We start from the raw sequence: 20,814 nt of genomic DNA, 5'->3' as shown, positions 1-20,814 counted from the left end.
GCCTCCCCTAAGTCGACTCAGCCTGAAATGAGTACCTGGTACGGTGTGTAAAAATCACCACTGGGGAGACAAAGGCGGCCTGGCGTGGCGTGTGCCGTGCCGACCTTCATAGGTGCTCCTCGCTAACAGCACTTGCCCCTACAGTCTGTTACAGGCTACACGGGGGATCTTTGTCGCGTGTTGATGGTGGTCAGTGTGTCAGCTGCCTGCTGCTCATTATAAGGACACACATTAGGTGTTGTTGGGTGAAGGATGTTGATTTTATTTGAACTTTGATCTCCTGTTGCCGTTCGACGCCAAGAGGACGTACGGATGGAGTTGTAGGGTTTAGGAGAATGTGAGTTATGGGGGCGGGGGGGGATGATCGGTGATTGTGGATGAACAATACAGGAGTTGCCTTTTTAAATTCACCACGTGATCTGGTGGTGGTGGTGGCGCCGCACAAACACGATGAACACAAACACTCAACACGTTTGTCTCTAACAACGCTGTGCACGTGTTGGTGTATATGTGGCCTCAACAAGAAACAGGCGACGTTTTGGGCATTGGCCCTTACTCAGAGCCCATGAAATAGAGTGGCCAGTAGTGAAGAGATGAGAGTTGGGTGGTTAAGAGTCGGAGACTCCACGTGTTTACAGGGTGATGCGGGGGGGGGGGGTCTGATTAGAATTCAATGTCAAACATGTTTCCGAATGGAACCGCTTGTGAATAGGCACATGAATAGTGAATACTCCGTATCTATTGAGTTGAACGGACACACGCCTTCGGACAACGCCCTTTAAATTCGCATTTAAATGGCAGCGCTTGGTGTTAATCATTGCAAGGCTGGCGTTAGTTCGGGTGGGTTAGGGTTAGATATATATGAATGTTCAATAATTCTCTGAAAATTGGCGTTTAAACGGCGGTGTTTGGTGTGAGTGTGTGGGATGAGTGGTTGTTGATGTTGATGCAGTTATTTTAAACGAGGCTCTAAACCCAATTTGCATCACTGTAAGAAGCACATCGGGTGAGAGCTATGGTGAAGGTTGCGTGTATTAGTTGAGGTAGGGTTATCGATATGGATAGGGCAAGCCTTGGGTTTACTAAATGGTTAGGGATATAGATTTGTGTGGGGCTAGCGGTTGGTTTGGGTATATGTGGTTAGGAGTAGAGTTGTGGATATAGTTCAGGATAGGGTTAAGATTAGGGGATATAATCCGGCTAGGGTTAGAGCTGTGGTTATGGTTCGGGTTATAGGGCTGTGATTAGGGTTTGGCATTCGTGTTGAGGTTGGAGTTAGCTGGCGGCTGTGTTTAAGAGCTCGGGTTTGGCCTTTGCTGGGGTCCTGGCTCCTGTTAAAGTAATGTGGAATTTCCATCACTGGCTCGGAGCTGATTACTTTGATCTGCACCTCGTCGCTTGTGACGCCGGGCTCTCTTTGGGTACGTGGCTAGGGTTACGTATTTTTTGGGGGGAGTTTGGCTATATGGATAAGGTTATATGGGTCAGGTTGAGTTTGGCTATATGGGTAAGGTTAAGTTTGGCTATATGGGTAAGGTTAAGTTTGGCTATATGGGTAAGGTTAAGTTTGGCTATATGGGTAAGGTTAAGTTTGGCTATATGGGTAAGGTTAAGTTTGGCTATATGGGTAAGGTTAAGTTTGGCTATATGGGTAAGGTTAAGTTTGGCTATATGGGCAAGGTTATATGGGTAAGGTTAAGTTTGGCTATATGGGTAAGGTTATATGGATAAGGTTAAGTTTGGCTATATGGGTAAGGTTATATGGTTTATGGGTTAGCGTTTGAGTCGAGCTTTGTGGCTTAAGTTTAGGGTTAGATATACAGTTTAAAAAAAATATATATCAGAGTTATGGCAGTGACAAGTACATGCATCAGGTTGTGGTTTAGAGTATCAGCCCAGGGGCTATGGTTCGCGCTCGAGGTTGGCGATTAAGAGTTCTGAATGTGTGTTGGGGTTAACAGTGACGACTGTTGTGGTGTATGCAGCAGAGCTGCGGTCAGCGGCAGGGTTTGAGATAGGCCTCCAGGTTTGAGTTGTTGCAGGGGGGGGGGGGGAATAATAAGCCTTGGGTGTTTACCGGTGCCAAAGTGAACGTGCTTGGATTTGGGACAAAGGCTGTGTGGGACGTGCTGGAGTTGGGATTTGGTGGAGAATGAGCTCCAACGATGGGGGCAGGGTGAACTCAAGGGTTCAGCGGAGTCCTTTAATCCCAGTTTGAAGCCCTGTCTGGGAACTTGCGTGAATCGCCGTGGCTTCGTAGCAGGCAACAACTGCTGCGGCCGACGATGCTCTGCTGCCATTTTAGATGAGGACCGTTTTGCAAGAGCGCCCTTATTTTTTGTTTGTCGTACGGTACCGACAGAAGGGAACCTTCGTGCATCGCGAGCCGTGGGACACCTAACAAACATGGGACAAAAGCTGAAAAGTGTGCAAAGAGAGAAAGCGCGCACGCTTGGAAATGCGATGAGAGGCAGGAGGAGGAATGCGGTGGGTTGGAGAGTTGGAGAGACCCCCCCCCACTCCTCTGTGTTGACTGTCAGGGCGAGCGAGTGTGCGTGTCTGGAGCAGGCGGAACGCGTCGTTAGAAGGGACGACGGCTGGGGTGGTCGAGGCTTAACGCCGGAGTGACGCGCCCAAGAGGGCCCACCGTGGAGATGGAGCGATTTAAAATCGGTGCGGGCACTGGGTGGATTGTGACACCGTCGAAGGGCCATGAGAGATGCCGACAGCTTAGCGAGGGTGTGGGGGTGGAGGCCTTCATCCAGCTGTGGATTGGTGATGGCTGATGGTGCTCAAAGCAGCACGTTGAAACGGCGTCTGTCGCCAGCAGGGATGGTTTAATCTCCCATTTCTTTTGTGTACAACGTACATTTAATAATAGATGTGGTAATGAATAAAGCACCTACCTCTCTGTATGACATTGGAACAAAGACGTAGGTTTTTTTTGTATATCAATTCAGCAACAGCTTTTGTGGTGTGCGGATTTATAATTCACGAGCTTATGAGGTGCACATCGTAGAATAACAACATCCGGTCCCATACATTACACAACTGTCGCGTTTTGAGCGTCTTCCATTATTATCACAGCCTTGTTTTGTCAGTCGCAGAACATTGGGGCTTGTGCGTGGCTGTGGCGCTGTCGCCAATAAAAAGTGGCAGCAGCGCCTTCGCTTTCACTTTCCCAGCCGTGTTTGTGCCAACGCTGGCATCGAAGGCCCACGACGGATGGCGACGTGAGAGATGTACGTTGACTTTCTTTCGGCTAATCGGAGGTGCGGGTTAGTGGCGATGGCTTGGGGGGGGGGGGGTGGACCTTCATCCAGCAGTGGATGAATCTGTGGCTGATGGTGCTCGGTCAGCTCTTTAAAAATCCGACGTCTTATCCGGTTTGTGCCGACGCGAGCACGCTGGTGCAGTGCCACCCGTCTGCCGTTCCACGCCCAGCTTTACGCACTTCCCAGTATCCGGCGCATCCCACGCGATCCACGCACGTTCCCACCATCCGTGCCGTACTCGTGGCACGGATAAGAGGAAGCGGACCTGGACAGGAGGAGTTTGCGGGTTCGATTCCGACCCTGACAATGCCTGCTGTATATTTGGAGTTTGCGTGTTCTCTCTCTCTCTTCCCGTGGTCGCGGAGATTTTTCCTTTGGGTTCCTTCGGGTTTTCTCTCCCATTTAGAATCATGCTTTTAGTGTAACCACACCCACCCACCCCCCACGTGGCACAGTTTGTGCTTTGTGTTGGGCTTCTATTGAAATACAATAAATAATAAAAAAGGAACGTGCTGTTAGATTATTTGGCTGCGACTATAAATTCCCACATTCGATGATGTAAGCCACTTCAGTGAGCTATCATGTGTTGTTTGGTTGCTTCTGAAATGGAGCTCATAGCTCAGTGGGGCTTTACCTGGTCAAAATAAATAAATTAGTTTATTGTCAGAATATTGATATTAGTATCTGAGCCAACAACAACAACTGCCATTTGCCACTAAGTGGTGGTGATGTCATTACGGTGCTTATGCCAGGCTATGTGCACTTTGAGGCCACGTGAGGTGTGAAAGTTGACTGGTTGTTAGGGGCACGTCTTAAGTACTGTCTTGAGAAAATCCCGATCCACGGAAGAAAGGCGACGAACGTGGAGCCACCGGGGCGCGGCAGGCCGAGGAGGACCCGGAGAGAGGTGGTGCCAAGTGGTGAACCAGGGATGTGAAGGACTGTGGAGTGGACTTGGAGATGCCCAAGCCGTCCAGGGATGATTGGAGAAGGAGGGGATCACCCCCTCCCCACCGCGTGAGAAATGCAGAAAGAGGGATGGAGAATATCCGAGCCGTGATGGGGAATAAGAGGAAATGAAACGGAAGTGATGCACGCCCTGGAGCTAACGAGTAGCTTGGAAGCGGTCTCCCTGACACGCGGCGTGATCCATAACAACAGGGCGACGTTATCCATAACCGAACTGTCACGCAGATAAGAGGCGGTGATCCGCAAGCGCCGGAAAATTAACCCTATTATCAGTTGCACGGATAATCGGGTTAATAGGATCTAGCCCTGAGTGTGCCCCTCACTCGGCCATTATTATATTTGTTCGTGCCTTGAGAAGAAACGTCTGTTCAGAATAACATTCGGCTGTTTTAAAAACAAATTTACAAGGCAGCAAAATTGTAGCGGCCAAATGAACGGTTCAACTAGGCCTGAAAGGATAAGGGTCACCTTAACTAATCTGCTTGTATTTTTTTTAATGTTACTCTTTACATATCTATTACCTGCATTGTCCAGTTTATAAAAAAAAAAAATCCTACCGCACCCTGACATGCAGTTTGTCATGTTTGGTGAACGAAGCCGTACCCCCGCACACCAACGCTCGCGATCAGTACGGTGTTGTCACGTAGCAGTCTTCAAAGGGAACTCGATAGCATATTTGTAAACCATGCCGGAACGTGGCTTTCACAAAGTCCACGTTTTGCGTTTTAAGGATCGTGGCACCCGGAGTTCAACAATTCTTGCGTGTTGTGACATCGGTCGAGTGAGAAATCACCCGGCGACTTTTCATGGCTACTTCGTGTGTTTCTGCGACTTCTTGCAATGACTCTTGATATGACAACACGAGTACTGTAACTCGGCTCTCTGTCTGTGATTACCTCCACTAAGATAGGCCAACTCGCTGCTGACAAGTATTACTTATCATTGTACTTGTACTGCCCTTTGTCAAGCCACTGCTAGATTAGGGCCATCATGAATCCAGCAGTTTGAAAACTCATTTCTTTAGAGCTGCTTTTTGTGTTTTAGTTTCTTGTCCTTCCCCCGCACCTCCCATGAGCACGGTTGGTTACGTACGGTGCAAAAGACGTTCAACATCCCACTCCCGCGAGCATCGTGGTGGGTAGGGGATTTTTTGACCATACTTCACCATGCTGGTCAGTGCAGGTTGGTGATGCCGCGGGGTGCATAGACACAGTATACGTTTATAGGAACATTCCAACAATGGATGTGTCTGCACTGCCCTCTGCTGCCCACCACGTAGTTGCCTGTAGCAACCGGTATTTTTTTTTTTCAAACATTGTGGCCGCCCATCCAAGACCGATGATCCCACATTCGCCCCTGCCCCCCGGCATCCGAGATATGACTCTCTGCCACTTTGTTTAAACGTCGTGCTCCGTAAGCGGCGTGGCTGCCGTGCTTTTTTCCCCCAACGTGCATTTAAAAAAAAAAATTCCATTTCGTTTAAAAAATGCGCACTCGGTTATAATCTGTGCACCTCCGTGGCCGCAGTTTCTCTGCGCTGGGAAAAATAATTAGGTAATAAAAACTAGGTTTTTTAAGGACACACTTTTATTTGCACTCAAAAGTAGAAAATTCATTGTTTTGACCCCAGAATTAATCACATTTGATGTGCTCAATAAAAGTGGGTGGCTTGCATAAAGATAATAAAACATTGAAAGGACCATTCGTGATTTAAAAATGGGGGGGGGGGGGGTAAAATGTACGATTAATTATAAAAATGTAGTTAAACACGCAAATAGGACCACGACGGGTTGGGACCTGGGCCGATTTTTTTTATCTTAAAATATCAGCTCGTTAGGCTTTGTAGATTCGAAGATTAAGCGTCAAATATTCCAAAGAATATAAACGGACAACAGGGCAAGCTCAATAAAAGTGCGTGTGAAAATAAAATAATGACAGCCAGGGAGACGACGAGAAACGTCGTGAACTCAAAATCATCGGGATCGCTCTGTGCAACGTTAGGGCGGTTAGGTGTGTCCGGCAGAGGCGGCGTTTCATTTTGTTCCCATCAATCCTGTCGACGAAGTCCTGTCAATCACTTGGCGAGCTTGTATGGAACGCACTTGTAAAAGCCGTAGGAACAAAAAAGCGCCTGACAATTTCAAAAAGCGTCTTCGCTCGGCGTTTGCTCCGTCCGTCGTCGCCGCCGTGCGCCCACGCAACTTCCGCTTCGCACTTGGCGGCGAGCCGTGGCGATGCGACGGGGGGGGGGGGGGCCGTTTCATTGTTGCGGTGCAGCGGCGAGGCTCGCTCTATCCGCGACCCGCTCTGCTAAAATTGTATTTTTTCCCGCGGGTCGGATCTCTCCGCTCACCCGCGGAAATTTCGCGGAAACGAAGGCGAGCGACGTGGCAAATTGCGTCCGTCGTGCGTTTTGTTCACGGCTTTGCGTCGCCCAGAAGCGGTCTCCGGAACGGCTAAATTTCCCCTTATCCGTTATGTTTAAGGATCAAAGGGTGCACCGCTAACCATTGACAAATAGCTGCTATAATCTGCATTCACCCGTGAGATTCCATGCGGATAAGGGGAGTTGACCTTCGCCCGAGTTGGGAGGTCGCTCATTCTCCTCCACAGCCCCCCCCCAGTTAGGAAGCAAACGTTGTTCACCCCCAGCTGTCTGTGCTGTCGACTTCCTGCCCCAAGTCCAGGCTCAAGACCTTTGCTTGTTGTCTGCCTATGGCTGACTGCCTCTCTCTCGCTATATATATAATCATTACGCACACCGAGTACAGTGCCTTAACATGCTGCCGTATTAATTAAATTTGTCGTCTCACTGTTGCAGATGAACATGGATAATGTATACTCTTTGCTTCTTTCGGTAAAGTCACGTAGGGATAAAATAAAACAAATCACGACGTTTCGATCGCAATACAAGCAGTCGTCCTCAGGACGTCGTGATTTATTTTATTTTCTACCTACGTGACTTTACCGAAAGAACTAAAGAGTATGGATTCCTGCAGTCACGAGAGCTTCAAATCACGATGGATAATGGAATCCTATGGATAGTGGCCCGTCAGTAACCCTGCCGCATTTATTGAGAATTGTTACTTCACATTGCAGTAAATCGTGCAGTGCAATGTCTACACAATGCACCGAATTGTCCACGCGTTTGTCGACAAACGGATCTTGGAGAGCGAGGAGGTGCGGCGTGTGGTGCCGAGCGAGAGTCTGGCTCGAGCGACTCCCAGAAGTAGTTCTGCCGTGTCGATATCCGGTAACCTTCCACGGCGTGATGTTGCAATGCTGTGCGGAGTGAGTGGTGATAAAATCGAAAAGCCAAGAGATGATAATGATAATATTAGTCCTAATAATAAAAGCAATTGCACCAATGAGCGTCGCGGAACTACTTTCAAAGGTGCTTCGGCAAGTCCAGTTTAATGTTTCATACGTCCCCTCGTTCAGCTTGTGTGCTCGTCAAAGTCACAGTGCTTTCCGGCTCGCATTAGCATTGAGGCAGTGCTCTACTCCTGTTCGCAGCTCTGCAGAGCCAGATGGAAATTCTACATTTCCATGATGGGGGGGGGGGTGGGGGGGTGTCAGTGAGCTTAACCACAACGATGGGCCGAGTGAAACCCTGAACCAGGAAGCGCTCGGCTCTTCCACTCGGCCAACAGGCCGGGCGTGTGTGTGTGCGTGTGTGTGGGGAACGGTGGCGCAGCAGTTAGCGCGCTCCCCTACGAAACTGGCGACCCCAGTTCGATTACCGCTCACGGCCCGCACACCGGTGACGATTCTCTGAACTGTTCCTGGGCCTCCCCCTAGGTCGATTCGGCCTTAAATGAGTACCTGGAGCGGTGTGTAAAACATCGCCCACTCGGGAGACAAAGGCAGGCGAGCGCGGTGCTGGCCACCCACCCCCTCGTGTGCCGTGCCGGCCTTCATAAGGGCTACTCGCTAACAGCACTTGCCCCAATAATCCGTTTGGGCTATACGGGGGATCGCAGTCTTTACGACCTCTGAATGCACCAATGGGGGGGGGGGGCTGGGCTGATTTAACAACCTCTGGCGTCTGGTTCGCGCGCAGGGCCTCCGAGGAACATGGCGGTGAGTTTGAGAGACCTCTCCGGCGTCATGCTGCTCAACGGCATGGAGACGCAAGCGGGAGCCGACTCCCCGGGACCGGCCACCCCTCGCTCCCCGCCGGCGTCCAGCCCCGGCCCCGGGTCGCCGCCGTCGCTGCCGTCGCCGACGCTGCCGCTGCCGCCGCCGCCACCATCTCCGCTGCTGCTGCCGCTGACGCCGCCCGCCGAGACGGTGAGCGTCGGCGGTGGGCCCGCTTCGCCGGCGCCGCCAGAGACGCTGGCGCCCGCGTGCCGGCAGCTGCGGCAGGGCACCAGCATGACGCTCTTCCAGCAGAAGAAATCGCAGCGTCCCGAGAGGAAGACCTTCCAGGTGGTGGGCGAGACGCGGCAGGTGGTCTGGTGGAGCCGCTCGCCGGACAAGACGGAGGGGATAGGTGAGGGGGAGCGCTTGCCGTGGCGGCGGTGGTGGCGGTGGTGGCGGTGGCGGCGGTGGTCGCGCATGTCTTTTTGGGAATGACTCCCGCCGTTGCGCTGCACGGCTCGCCGGTAGGATCTCGAGGTTGTTGCCGCTTGACGTTCGGAAACGATGTCCCCGATATTGGCACCAACGTGCTCGGGAGCGGCTCGGGGAGTTTGTACGGCACGATTAGGAATCGGTGTGCGGTTTGTGATTGCCTGCGGAGCGCTTGGATGCGCGATCGCCCGTGGCTTGATATCGGCTGTTTAAGTGACCCCAAAAATTTTATTAACTATTTTTATTTTACCAGGTAAGGCCCACTGGCTGCCACAAATAATAGCTCAACCAGAAGTGGTTTTTCACGTGGTAATGTATTGCAGCCAAATACTCGTAAATGCATGTGTCTAATTGTGGAGGGAAAAATCCACACGACCACGGGGAGAGAGATACGCAAACTACGAATATACAGCAGGCGTCAGGGTTGGGATCGAACCCACGACCTCCTGTGTACCAGGCGAGTTCGTTAACATCTCGCCACCGCGGCGCCCGAAAATATTTCTGCACCTGGCACACAGCATCCCGTATATCTTTCGCTGAGGCTGCAGCCTCTACTGGTCTTGTGCCCGAGCCCTGGCAACCTCCGTGTAAAGACAGGTCTCTCGCTCTGCTCCTGCGAGGCCGCTTTGTGGGCCGCTTCGTTGTTGTACTGCATTATGCTTTGTCGTCTGTGCCGCCCGCCTTCACCAACCCACGCTGACCGGCGTGCGGAGAAGTACGGTCGAATGGTCTCCCGTGACCTGCACGGTGTGGAGGGTAGGCCCTCATCCAGCAGTGGATTGCCAACATGGCTGTAGACACGCACAAGTAAACCTTTGAATTTTACGGGGCGTCTAAATGCGAGCGCATCTGAAGACGCGATACAGCAACGGTGGGCATATTAAATGTATTATATTTCAGCCTGTTTGGGATGGGAGCTCATTTCATATCCCTGCACATGTCGGACCTCCTATTGGCACGGTTGGCTACGTACGGTGCTAAAGAAGTTCAAAATGCATCATATGTATGTGCACACATCCTCCACCCACGAGAATAACGATGGAGTGGCCGGGCCATTATCCGGAAGTTCATCCATTGATCTTTGCTGATGACGGCGATGATTAACGTGCACTCATTCCTTCGCTGCACAAAGTCTGCAGAGATGCGGTTTGTGTCGGGGGTGGTGGGGGGGGGAGGTTTTCTTTACAGGGAGCGTGACCGAATCGATGGCATTAGCCGGTCTTCTTCCTCTCCCCGTGTGCTGCCACCGCGGTCGCATGCCTATCCAGTTTCGGGGTACGCGATGATGATGACGACGTAGCCAGGAGTGGATAGACCTTGGCTCGTGATGGTGATGTGGCCCCGTTCTGTAGCCCTGACGTATCAGCAGACGCTGTCGGCGTTTCACCGCAGTCACACGCGGCGGTGTCACTCGGGTCGCCCCACTTCCGCACGTTGACTCGTGACCTCCCGACTCCCATTCAAAGTGTTTGAGTGATTGTGAGCTGAGTGGATGAGTGGGTTGGTGGGTTGGGGAGTGAGGGGGTGAGGCAGGTTTCCAGAGAAGCCCAACTTCTACAGGTTTCTCTCCTGAGCTGCCCAGTCCATTTAAAGTGATTGTGGGTGAGTGGGTTGGTGAGTGGGTTGTTGAGTGGGGGAGCAGGTGAGACTCGTGACCTACCGAGACCCGTTGGAAGGGGATTAATTACACCCGGGTCGACCGATCATTCTCTCTGCCGGCGGCGGTAGCGGCAGCACCGGTGGCGCCGGCGGCGCCGGCGGCACCGGCGACGTGTCGGCACCGTCTCTGCGTGTTGCGACGATGTCCGCGGTTGCCACGGCAAGCCCGGGATTGCCGTGTAGCCGTCGGGGATTTTTCTAAGGCGGGTAAAGACGCTGCTGATTTATCGATAAAAAAAATATTGAATTTGCTGCACTCACAAACACGCGTGCCAAATCTTGTGGGTGTCAGAGTTAATTCTATAATTTCAGATTAAAAACGGGATGAACACTGCCAAATGTTTTTTTTATATCCAGGCTCGGGGTGCAGCGCATGCCACTAGTGTTTGGCCATGTGGCAGTTAAACCTGATGATGCTGGTTGTTGTTGTTGTTGTCATCACCGGCGAAACATCACAGTGCTCAAATTGTAAATCTTGTAGTGGGTTTACTCTCCAACACACCGGTGTGCTAATTGGCACTTTTTGTTTACGTGACAGAACCCCATTTAAACCTCTTATGGATAATATTGGTCGCGAAAGCCGACGTGTTAAACTAAACCAGAGTGTTTGATGGAGCGGCTGAATTTTAAGTGAAGAAACAACATTTTTTTTTTCTTCTCTCGTGAGGTTTCAGTTTTGCGCCCAGCTGCCGGTAACCATCAAACTCCGCTCTGCTTGACAGAGCCATCTCCATCGGCTTGGATGTGAACCCAGCAGCTCCAGCGGTGCTGGCTCCCGCGTTGTCTCCTCCGAGCGGCCACCCTCCGCCGCAAGCCATTCTCCGTCCGCTGCTGGATGCGCGGCGAGTCCGCGGAACAGGTCTCGCGTTTGGAGGGGGTGGCGTGTCGTTAATGCCCTCCTCCCCCCCCCCCACCGCATCGCAAAAAACAATCGCGTGACGGAGCAGGATATCCCGGCCAAGGTGTCGCTGTGTTTTTTTTTCTCATTGTAGAAGGGGAAACAAACAACTGGACTTACAAAATAGGCAAAAAAAGGCCTCGACTTCCAGGCATTCTCTTTGAAACAATAATAAAACAGCGGCAGCAGCGGCAGCAGCGGCAGCATTCGCGGCGGCGGCGACGCTTTCGCCCTTGACGCCGAGCCTCGTCCTCCCAGAAGCGGGGAAAAAAAGTGCATTTTGATCAGTCGTTGGGGAGGCTTTTGACCATACTTCACCACTCTCGTCAGTGCCGGGGGGGGGTTGGTTATGGTGGGAGGGGTGGGAGGAGGGGGTCACCCAGGACCGTGGCCGGGAACGGACGCCCGGGTCGCCCGTTCCATGACGCGGGTGGCGTTTTCGAACGTTTTGCTGCTGAGTATTTTACGGAAGGCGCCTTGAGCGGGCGCGGGCATTGAAGCGCCTCTGCTAGAATGCACCTCGTTTACCCGCGTGGTTTAGGGCCCATGGTTTGGTAACGTATGAAACGAGAATTTTTGTTCGCGGCTGAGGGGATGGCGGTTCGCACATGTCTGATTGTTGTGGCCGGTTGTGGTTGTTGTGGTTGTTGTGGCAGGGGCTGTTGGGAAGTGGCGGTCGTGTTGTGGCTGCGAGCGCTTCCTCTCTGTCGGCGATTGCGACTGCGCTCGCCTCTGGCGATTGGCGTAGCGTGCTCGGCTTGGGCCCTGGCGCAAGGGATGGATGTTGCAGGGCGATCCTCAATTCTATAATCAATCGTGGGAAAGTGATCGTTGGAGAAAAGCGAGTGATGAAAAAATAAGAATAGGCTTTGCTCCTTTTTGCCAATTAAGCACGAGGTGTTAGGATGTTCATACACAAAATAGATATATCTGTTGCAAGGCATCAAGTCTGCATTAACCACACGTACTTGTGGAAAAACATGCAAACAAAACATGCTCTGATAATATCCTTGTATTGTCTTTGAAACCGATTGGCCTACACCAGAGAAAGCAGACTTCTTTATGGTCGATTACCACCAGTGTTAACAACGCCAAAAGGCTGTATCCTTGTTTTTCTCATCATTTTTATACTGGAAAAAAAAAGGTCCCAGAAGAGAAACCGTTTGATCATCGAAGGCGGATCATGAACTAAAAGCGTGGGTTTCCAAAAGAATCTTGCGGTGAAGCTTTGCTCGTTCTCACCGTGTTTTTCCGCCAAATTCTGCCGTTTGCCGACGACGTTTTGGCGCTTCCAGCGTGGCTCTCGCGCGGCGGGTTATATCGTTTCCACACTCGCCCACACGAGCGGGAACGGCCCATCGATAAATCTGCACTTGGGACGGGCTCCAGATAGATAGCATAATGGACGGGCGCGCGGGCGGGTCGGGCGGGCGGGCGCCATGTAAGTGGAGGGTCGCGCCGGCGTCTGAGAGCGTCCGCTGAGCCGAAGGACTTTTTTTTCCTCCCCGCTTCCCGCATCGAGATTTGCGTCCCCTCCTCCTGGCTATGACCGGATGCTCGGTCGCCGTCGTTCGTCCACGCTCAACTATCGGGGGGTTACTGATGGGGGAGGGGGAAGAGGCGACCCGGATCAAATGAAAACACGGATGATGCAAACGGTGTGTAAATTAGGCCACGGAACGTGTTGATTAGTTGACTTATTGTGGAATGGAGGCTAACGGTGGAGGCCGCCGTCGTTTGTTGCACTTCGTGTTTTTACGTTGCCGACGTCTTCGCTGCCACGTTGGCACCGTGGCAGAGAGATGGCGGGAAGTAACTTGGAGGTTCGGGAAAGCAACCAGGGTTTGGCCGGGTATCGTGTCGGGATTTTTTGCGCCAGAGTCATCGTTCCTCCGTCCCGGATATCGACGGGGCTACCCTGAGTCTGGTGCGGGCGGGGGGAGTGGCAGAGAAATGTGCGGAGCCTCATAAGTAGTCGGCGGGGGCAACAAAAGCCCAAAGGGCGAGGCCACTCGCCGCTGTGCGAGGCCGGGGGGCTAGCGGCTGGGTGGGCGTGGCTGTGTGAAAACGGGGCGGGGCTGACCCGCGGGAGAGAGAGAGAGGGGGTTGCCAGCTCCTCCACCCGTCCCGTATCCTGGTTGAGCCTCCCTGAAGTTTCACAGCGTTATTTATTGTAGAGTCTGCATCAGGCTGCATAAGCCAGCTATCTAAACTCGGTTTGAGTTTTGTCTTTTCCCCTTTGGGGGGTTTTTGCCGGGCTTTCCGATTTCCTATTACCAGTACGAGATATTCGGTAACGGAAGTGGGCGAACAACCCCGAGGCGAATTTCTCCGTAAAATAATTCTCGGGCTCGTTGAGACTTTTCTGCGTAAAACGGACATTGATTTTTTTTTTCTTCTCTCTCGTGCGTTTTTGTAAAAAATATTTTTGGGAAATAATTGTACGTGTGAATACTGAACTGAAAGTAAACTTTTTTATATTTTACAAGGTATGAAGGCCCACTGAACTGTGGAGTTCTATTTTCAGAAGCAACCTGGCTATCACAAATGATAGCAGCTCAATAAAGTGGCTTATCATGGGGAAATTGATAGTTGCCGTACGCGTGAATTGCCCGCGTGCTTTCAGTTCTGCGTCAATCCGCCCGTTACGTCGCGACTTTCATTTCGAGCGAAAAGAGTTTTTCGTCGAAATTTTTACAAATCTTTTTCGAACGCACTCCCTCCAATTTACTTTCTCCCGTCCATTAAAAACACCACGGCGGCTCGTTCGGCGCGGAGGGCAGCTGCCCGCGTCGTGTGCGCTTCACTGTTCAGATGGTTTTTTTTCTCTCTCAATATCGTTCCAGCTCCCCCTTACTTAATTTCTCTCCCCTGCACCGTGCCCTTGCCCGCGCGCTCCCCCCCCCACCACCACTCCCCGAGCCTTCCCGCCGAACCCCCCCCCGCGCTCCAAATCCCAAGGTGGGGATCGTATTCTAAGGAACGCATTAAGAATTTAGAGGCAGCGCAGGCAAATGGGTGCAGGGTGAGTGCGTCGGGTCGATGGTGGTCTCTGGCCAACATACCCCCAGCCTCGTCTTGGAAATGTCAGCCTTCATATTTTTGTTGTTGCTGTAAGATCGTAAACAGTGATGGAAAGTTTTGTAGGCGGGTGGGGGGGGAGTTTTTTTTGCGTAATATACAAAGCCTCCGCCCCGCGCCCCCTGCCCCGCTCTGTTTATAACCACGCAAATGTTAATTTGCCCGCTCGCCCTGTCGATCAGAAAGCACACTTGTGCAGCTTGTTTTCAATTTGATTTCCACACGTGTCGAGGGCGGCGTGCGTTGGCGCGTTGCCGGCAGGTCGCGGCGTCGCCACTGCGCTTTGAACTCGGCGGCCTGAGTTTTGATTTCAGGCCTTGGCTCTCGAACGTCGTCGGCGTGCGCTGTCCAAGCCAAGCAGCCCCCCATCCACTTTCTCCTGCTGTTTGACAACCCGCGCTGACTGACGTGTTGAAGTATGGTTGAACAATCGACACTGTGTGTGGTGGAGGCCTTCATCCGTCAGCAGATTGACAATGCGCTGTAAAATGACGCGGTTTTGTTTTAATAAATAAAAACAACTGGCGCACGTAACGACGGTTCAGCAAAATAAACCTGGTGCGGGAATCTGTTTTTCAACATCGTCATTTGGTCACGATTCCAAAGAAGAACGCATATTCCTGTTCCTCTCATCTGTCTAAAAGCTCACGTTTGTGGTGTCTCTGTCGTTTGGGTCTGCCGTGTCAGTCGTCTCTCTCTCCCCCTTTCTCGCACTGGGCCCGAAGACGACGTTTCCACGTAGTTTTGTGTAAACGTTGAATAACGCCGCTCTTGCACGCGCAATTCGACGCGTTTATCATGATCGCTATGTATGCTGAACTTCTTTCTCACCGTACGTAGCCAACCGTGCTAATTGGAGTTGTGGGATCAATCAAGTTTAATCGATTAAATTATTAATCGTTACATTCCGACCGATCATCACGCACGTAGCAGCACTCTCTGTAAAAAGGCCAAACATCTCCAACGTGGCAGGACCCTCCTCCAGGAGAGGCTTGAGATTTGGCGAGGCTTTCCTCGATACATTTTTTTCTTTTTCATTTACATCAACACCAGGCCAAGGCCAACCCCTAGGTCAACTCGGCCTTCAGCAGAGGTCGGCAATCTGCGGCTCCGGAGCCGCATGCGGCTCGTTAACGATGGCTTCGTGACGATAATCATTAAGGACCACCACTGTCTCGTGCTCACGTGCATTGCGGCTCTTTTTTTTACCGAATTCGCAAAAAATTGCCTCCTCTTGTTCATTTGCTTGTCGACCCCCCGGCCTAAAGAAATCATCGGTGCCCCGGCCGCGCTACATCAACAAACACTGCTGCTGCGGATACAAAGGCAGCCAGGCATTCCCGGCTCTGGCCGCGCCGCTGCAATTACCGCTGCGCTAATAGGTGCTCGCTGACAGCGCGCGCCCCGGTGGAGCAGCCAGACTAGAAAGGAGGCCAGTGTCTGCTCGCACGTGGCCTTTGCTTGCTTGCTTGTGTGCGTGCGTGTGTTTGCGTGCGTGCGCGCGTGCGCGTGGTTCTTGCGCGCGCGTGTTCGTTCGCATGCTGCCCAGTGTCAAACTTAATTGCTGCTCACATCCCAAGATTTTTTTTTTCTCTCCAAGCCGCTCCCGGGTGTAAAGGCCCGCTTTTGTTTACGCAGCCTGCCTGCCGACACCGTGAAATATACCTCGCGCTCAGCGGGCCTGCTTATTTTTTTGCGTTTTGCGGGGGTGCGAGAAAGACCCCCCCCCGTTAAACTTTATTTAAACTCTCGAGCGGATTTTTTTTCCTCCATTCCAACGGTGGTGGGTGGGGGGGGGGGGGAGGTTATTTTTTTTCCCGTCAATTTTAGTTTTCAAATTTGGCGTTAATGTATAAAAATCTATTTGGGTGGGGGAAGGGAAAAGAAGCAAGCAACAGGGTCGGCCCTTGTGTGGCGGCGTCCACGGTGACTTCATCTTTGTGCTTTCTTTTTTGCCTTCGACGCGCCGTGCCCCAGTGAGACCCACGTTTTGGGACTCCGGCGTTTTACGAATTTGGCCGCCCGCCGCTCGTGTCAGGAGCGCGACCCGCTCTTGGAGCTTGGTGGGTTCTTGTTATCTTTTTTTGTTCTTTAAAGGAAAATGTATTCCACTTCACTTTTCTCTGTCATCTTTTCGTTCCGTGCGTCTCCCCAACACACCCCCAGCAGCGGAGCCGCCGTTGGACCAAGTTCGTAGTAGTGGCGATAGTTAACATCCCCCAGTGGCGGGATGTTAACTACCTCGCCTGGTATACAGGAGGTCGTGGGGTCTATCTCAACCTTGACGCCTGCTGCTGTATATTTAGAGTTTGTGTGTCTCTCTCTCCCCGTGGTCATGTGGATTTTTCTCCGGGCGCTCCGGTTTTTTCCTCCACATTTAAAATGAACATCACGCATTTAGAGTATTTGGCTGCTATAAATTTCCACGTCATAAGCCACTTTGTTGAGCTATCATTTGTGATAGGCAGGTTGCTTCTGAAAAAGAGCTACAAAGCTCAGTGGGCCTTCACTGGTAAAATAAAAAAGAGTTTTGTTTTAAATCGTAATGCAACACTATAAAAACTTTATATAACCCGCGGTGTGTACGGCTGCCCTTTGTCGATCCGCTGCTGGATGAAGGCCTCCTCAGTTGTCCGTGCTTCAACACAATGGTCATTGCGGGTTGGTGAAGGACGGGGCTGAGACATCGCCCGCCACCGACGTTTGCCGGGAAATCGAAGACGGCACACCGGGCTTATCACGCGGTGCGCTAACCACTTTGCCGCCGCTCCGTCATTTAAAGGAAAACGTCATCCCGCAGAATCGTATTTTGGGCAGCCTGCTCTCGCCACGCTGCCTCCCACGGGCACCGCATCGCACGCGGACGCGACGCTCCCGTCTCTCTTGCACGATCCCGCAAACCCGTTGGGCCCGCGCTCGGGGCCGCGCTCGCTTGGCACTCGCGTCGCCGGTCCGTCCTGTTAGGGGAGAAGCTGCGCCCAGGCAGCGCGTGGGCTGGTGTTGCGCACACACGCACACACGCGCACACACGCATACGCGCGCGTTCCGTGCCGTGCTGTAGCGTGTCGTGGCATTGCCGTGGCGTGCAGTTGCACACGATGGTTTATACGGAGGGTAAAAGTTCAGCGCTCTGTTTAGCGATCGCGCGACTCGCTGGGAAGAGTTATTCTCGTCGCATTTTTGCTGTTTTTCGTGGGGTGGGGTGGGGGTGGGGTGGGGTGGGGGGGTTTTTGCGAGCAACTTTGGATTTCTGCGGGGATTTTTTTTTTGCACGTTGGAGAAAATATTTATGATATCGCCCCCCTCTTCTACACCCCCGCCCCCACTGGCCCGGCCTGGCCCGGCCCGGCCCGGCAATAATTTACTGGTTCTGGAAGGTAGTTCACTGCGTGCAGTTTTTTTGCGTAGTGAATTTTATTGCGGTACCGGACGCATCGTCGTCAATGTCGTTGCCGCCGCCGCTGTGGAATTGACGCACCGCCGCCTGCATCCCCTGGCCTTTGTTCGCAGCCACGAGTCTTGGTTATCGGACGGTTGCTGCGGTAGTCGCGCTCTCCCCGGTATATTCTTCGTGCGCCTTCCGCTCGAATGCGGACGCTCGCTTCCTGTTGGTGGGGTACGAATGTTCGCTGCTCTGCTGCATACGCCGTGTCCCCGGAATACCGGGTTAATTCCGGGACGGGGTGCCCCGGTATATATCCATTTCCTTAGCAAAATCAAGCCCGTTGTTTTCACGTGCGCCTGTCAGAGGCCACTTACGGCTTGTAATACACTTACTTTGTTTCGTTATAAATCCTGCATGAATCGATGAAAGAAAATCCATAAAATATTGAAAAAAATTCCATCTGCCACCAAATAACACAATTCTAAAATGCACAAACTAGTCTTGTAATAATTTAAACTTGTAACGCTGCGCCGCCACCACACAGTGTGTGTGTATGTCCAATTCCTTTTTCCACCATACGTAGCCAACCGTGCTAATTGGAGGTGCGGGGGAAGGACCACCAACTAAAAACTAAAAACAGTTTTGAAGAAATGAGTTTAAAATCTATGTGATGTAACGCTGCATAGCTGCAGTGGCTTGCTAATATCGGAAGGAAGAGAGTTCCAGACGGCCACAGAAGGTGCACCTGAAAGCGCGCGGTGCAGTGACCGTCTTTGTTCGATGGTTAGTGTCGTGGAGGGCGAGCGATTTCTCTTGCGGTGGTAATCGGTGAGTGCGTGTTGAGTGAGTGAGGCTTTGTCTGGTGGGGTAAGTAGGAGTAGTGATGCGGTGTGAGTAGGAGAGAGTGTACGTGTGTATGTTGAACTTCTTTCGCACCGTACATAGCCAACCGTGCTAATCGGAGGTGCGGGTGAAGGACCACAAACAGAAAACAAAAAGCAGCTCTAAAGCAATGAGTTTCAGTGCGCATAGCTCCAGTCGCTTCCCAATATCGGAAGGAAGAGTTCCAGATCGCAGGCGAGCGTGAAGGCAGCAGTAGCCATGCCGTGAGCGGTGAGCCGGCACACAGCGAGCTCTGCGGCCCTCGACATATTAAGAAGTTTTCGGCCAACGCACGAGTGATTATCATGCATACACACGTGTGAGGAGGCCGGTGCGCCTGGAGGAAACTAAACTAATCTCTTTTTATTTTCCCAGTTCCGACCCACCGAGCTGCACAGCTCTTTTTCAGAAGCGACCTGGCCACAAATGATAGCTCAACGAAGTGGCGTATCACGTGGAAATTCATAGCAGCCAAAGACTCTAAACGCAAGACCCAGAGGAAAATCCACACGACCACCGGGAGAGAGACACGCACACTCCAAATATACAGCAGGAGTCGGGGTCGGGATCGAGCCCATGACCTTCTGTGTTCCAAGCGAGACTGTTAACATCTCGCCAGCGCGGCGCCCCTTGTTCGAACTTGGCAGACGTGCGTAAACACGGCGTTCGCGTGACGGTTCTTGGGTGGGCGTCTGCGGAGAGATGAATGTCCGCGGCGAGCAGGGCACTCGTGAAGAAGGGAGGCGAGGGTCGTGTCGTCGTTTACAGTTTCACCGTCCGATTCGGGATTCGGACTAACTGCGGTCAGAATGGATGGCAAAAAAGCTGAGGGGAAAAATGACAGAGCAGGTGTTCCGCAGATGAATTAAACGATCGCACCTCGACTCCGTTGTACGTAAACCCACTCAAGACTTGCACCGGAACCCAACTACAGAATAATGGAGCGGAAAAAAAATTAAAGGATAGTTACAAATTATACAAAGAGGGGATAAATCCCATTTGTAAATTCACGGGCATTTTAAAAAATTCCTTACGCAATCGATAGGATCCCCCCCAACCCCCACGGCCTTGTGGGTGGTCTGTTGACGGAGGACGTCATGTGCCCGCTCGTGCGCTTTGTAACTCGCTCGCCGCTCCTCGTCCGTCGCCTCTCCCCCCCCCAGCCCCAGCTTGGCCGCACCGGTGGCCCCCGCTGCCTCGCGCTCACGGCAGACGCGAAATTAAATCGTGGCGTGGCGTGCGGACGTGCGGGTGTGCGCGTGCGAGCGTCGTCGCCGCCGCCACGGTCACCGCCGCTGCCGTGCGCCGGACGTCATCCGTCCTGCCGCACTCCGGCCTGCGCCGTGCAGCAGCTTGGTGCCAAGTTGGCACCGTTCTGGGCGGGGTCCTCGGTTGGCGCGAGCAGTTGCACTTCCCCCACCAAGCCGCCCCCCCCCCCACCGATTTCGTCACTGTTGTGGTGGTCGTCATCGTCAACATCTCCCGCAGCCATGAGCTATCCAATGCTGGACGAAGGCCTTCCCGTGGCTGTCTCTCGCGGCCAAGCGGCGCAGATATCCAGCTCTGTCTCTTGCTTTTCGTCGTTCCGTCTCCGCGGAGGGTCTAACCCCCCCCTCCCAGTGCTCGCCCGTTTGTGGGCGGATACGAGGCAGTGGTGGAAATTCCCCGTTCCCACGGCAGGGGTCACGCTTTTCGCGTTGGGCGACCGCGGTTGGTGTACTCGTCACGCGTGAATGGCACGCCGCTGCGGTTCCCCGTGCACCCGGAGTGTGCGATGTGTGGCCGCCCAAAGGTGTCCTGGTCGGCCCTCCGTGAGGAATTGTTTCCTTCCCCTGCTGTGCATGGCTGCTGTGAGCTGTACCGGTTGTGGCCTGTTGGTCAGTCAGTCTGTCTGTGTGTGTGTGTACTTCATAGGTGCTGCTCGCTAACAGCACTTGCCCCAGCAGTCTGTTAAAGCTAAACGGGGGATCTTTGTATCTATATACTTGTGGGGATCGGCAGTGCAGCGATTCCTGGACCTCCCCTAGGTCGACTCGGCTTCAAGGAGTACCTGGGACTGTATGTAAACATCACTACTGGGGAGACAAAGG

At 52.6% G+C, this 20,814-nt stretch overlaps 1 protein-coding gene across 1 annotated transcript in view; it reads left to right on the top strand.

The window, feature by feature from the left end:
- Window positions 1-20,814, top strand: part of PLCG1 (phospholipase C gamma 1) — a 72,125-nt gene that overhangs the window by 2,332 nt on the left and 48,979 nt on the right. The window contains exon 2 of the mRNA XM_078617736.1: window positions 8,308-8,739. Within this exon, the coding sequence (XP_078473862.1) occupies window positions 8,322-8,739 (418 nt within the window). The 5' untranslated portion in view covers window positions 8,308-8,321. The remainder of the gene's footprint in view (window positions 1-8,307; window positions 8,740-20,814) is intronic.

This window comes from Lampetra planeri, chromosome 54 (assembly GCF_965212315.1).
Source record: "Lampetra planeri chromosome 54, kcLamPlan1.2.h2, whole genome shotgun sequence".
Taxonomy (NCBI): Eukaryota; Metazoa; Chordata; class Hyperoartia; order Petromyzontiformes; family Petromyzontidae; genus Lampetra; species Lampetra planeri.
Note: the sequence above shows the minus strand (reverse complement) of the source record. Positions and strands in the feature narration are given on the sequence as shown.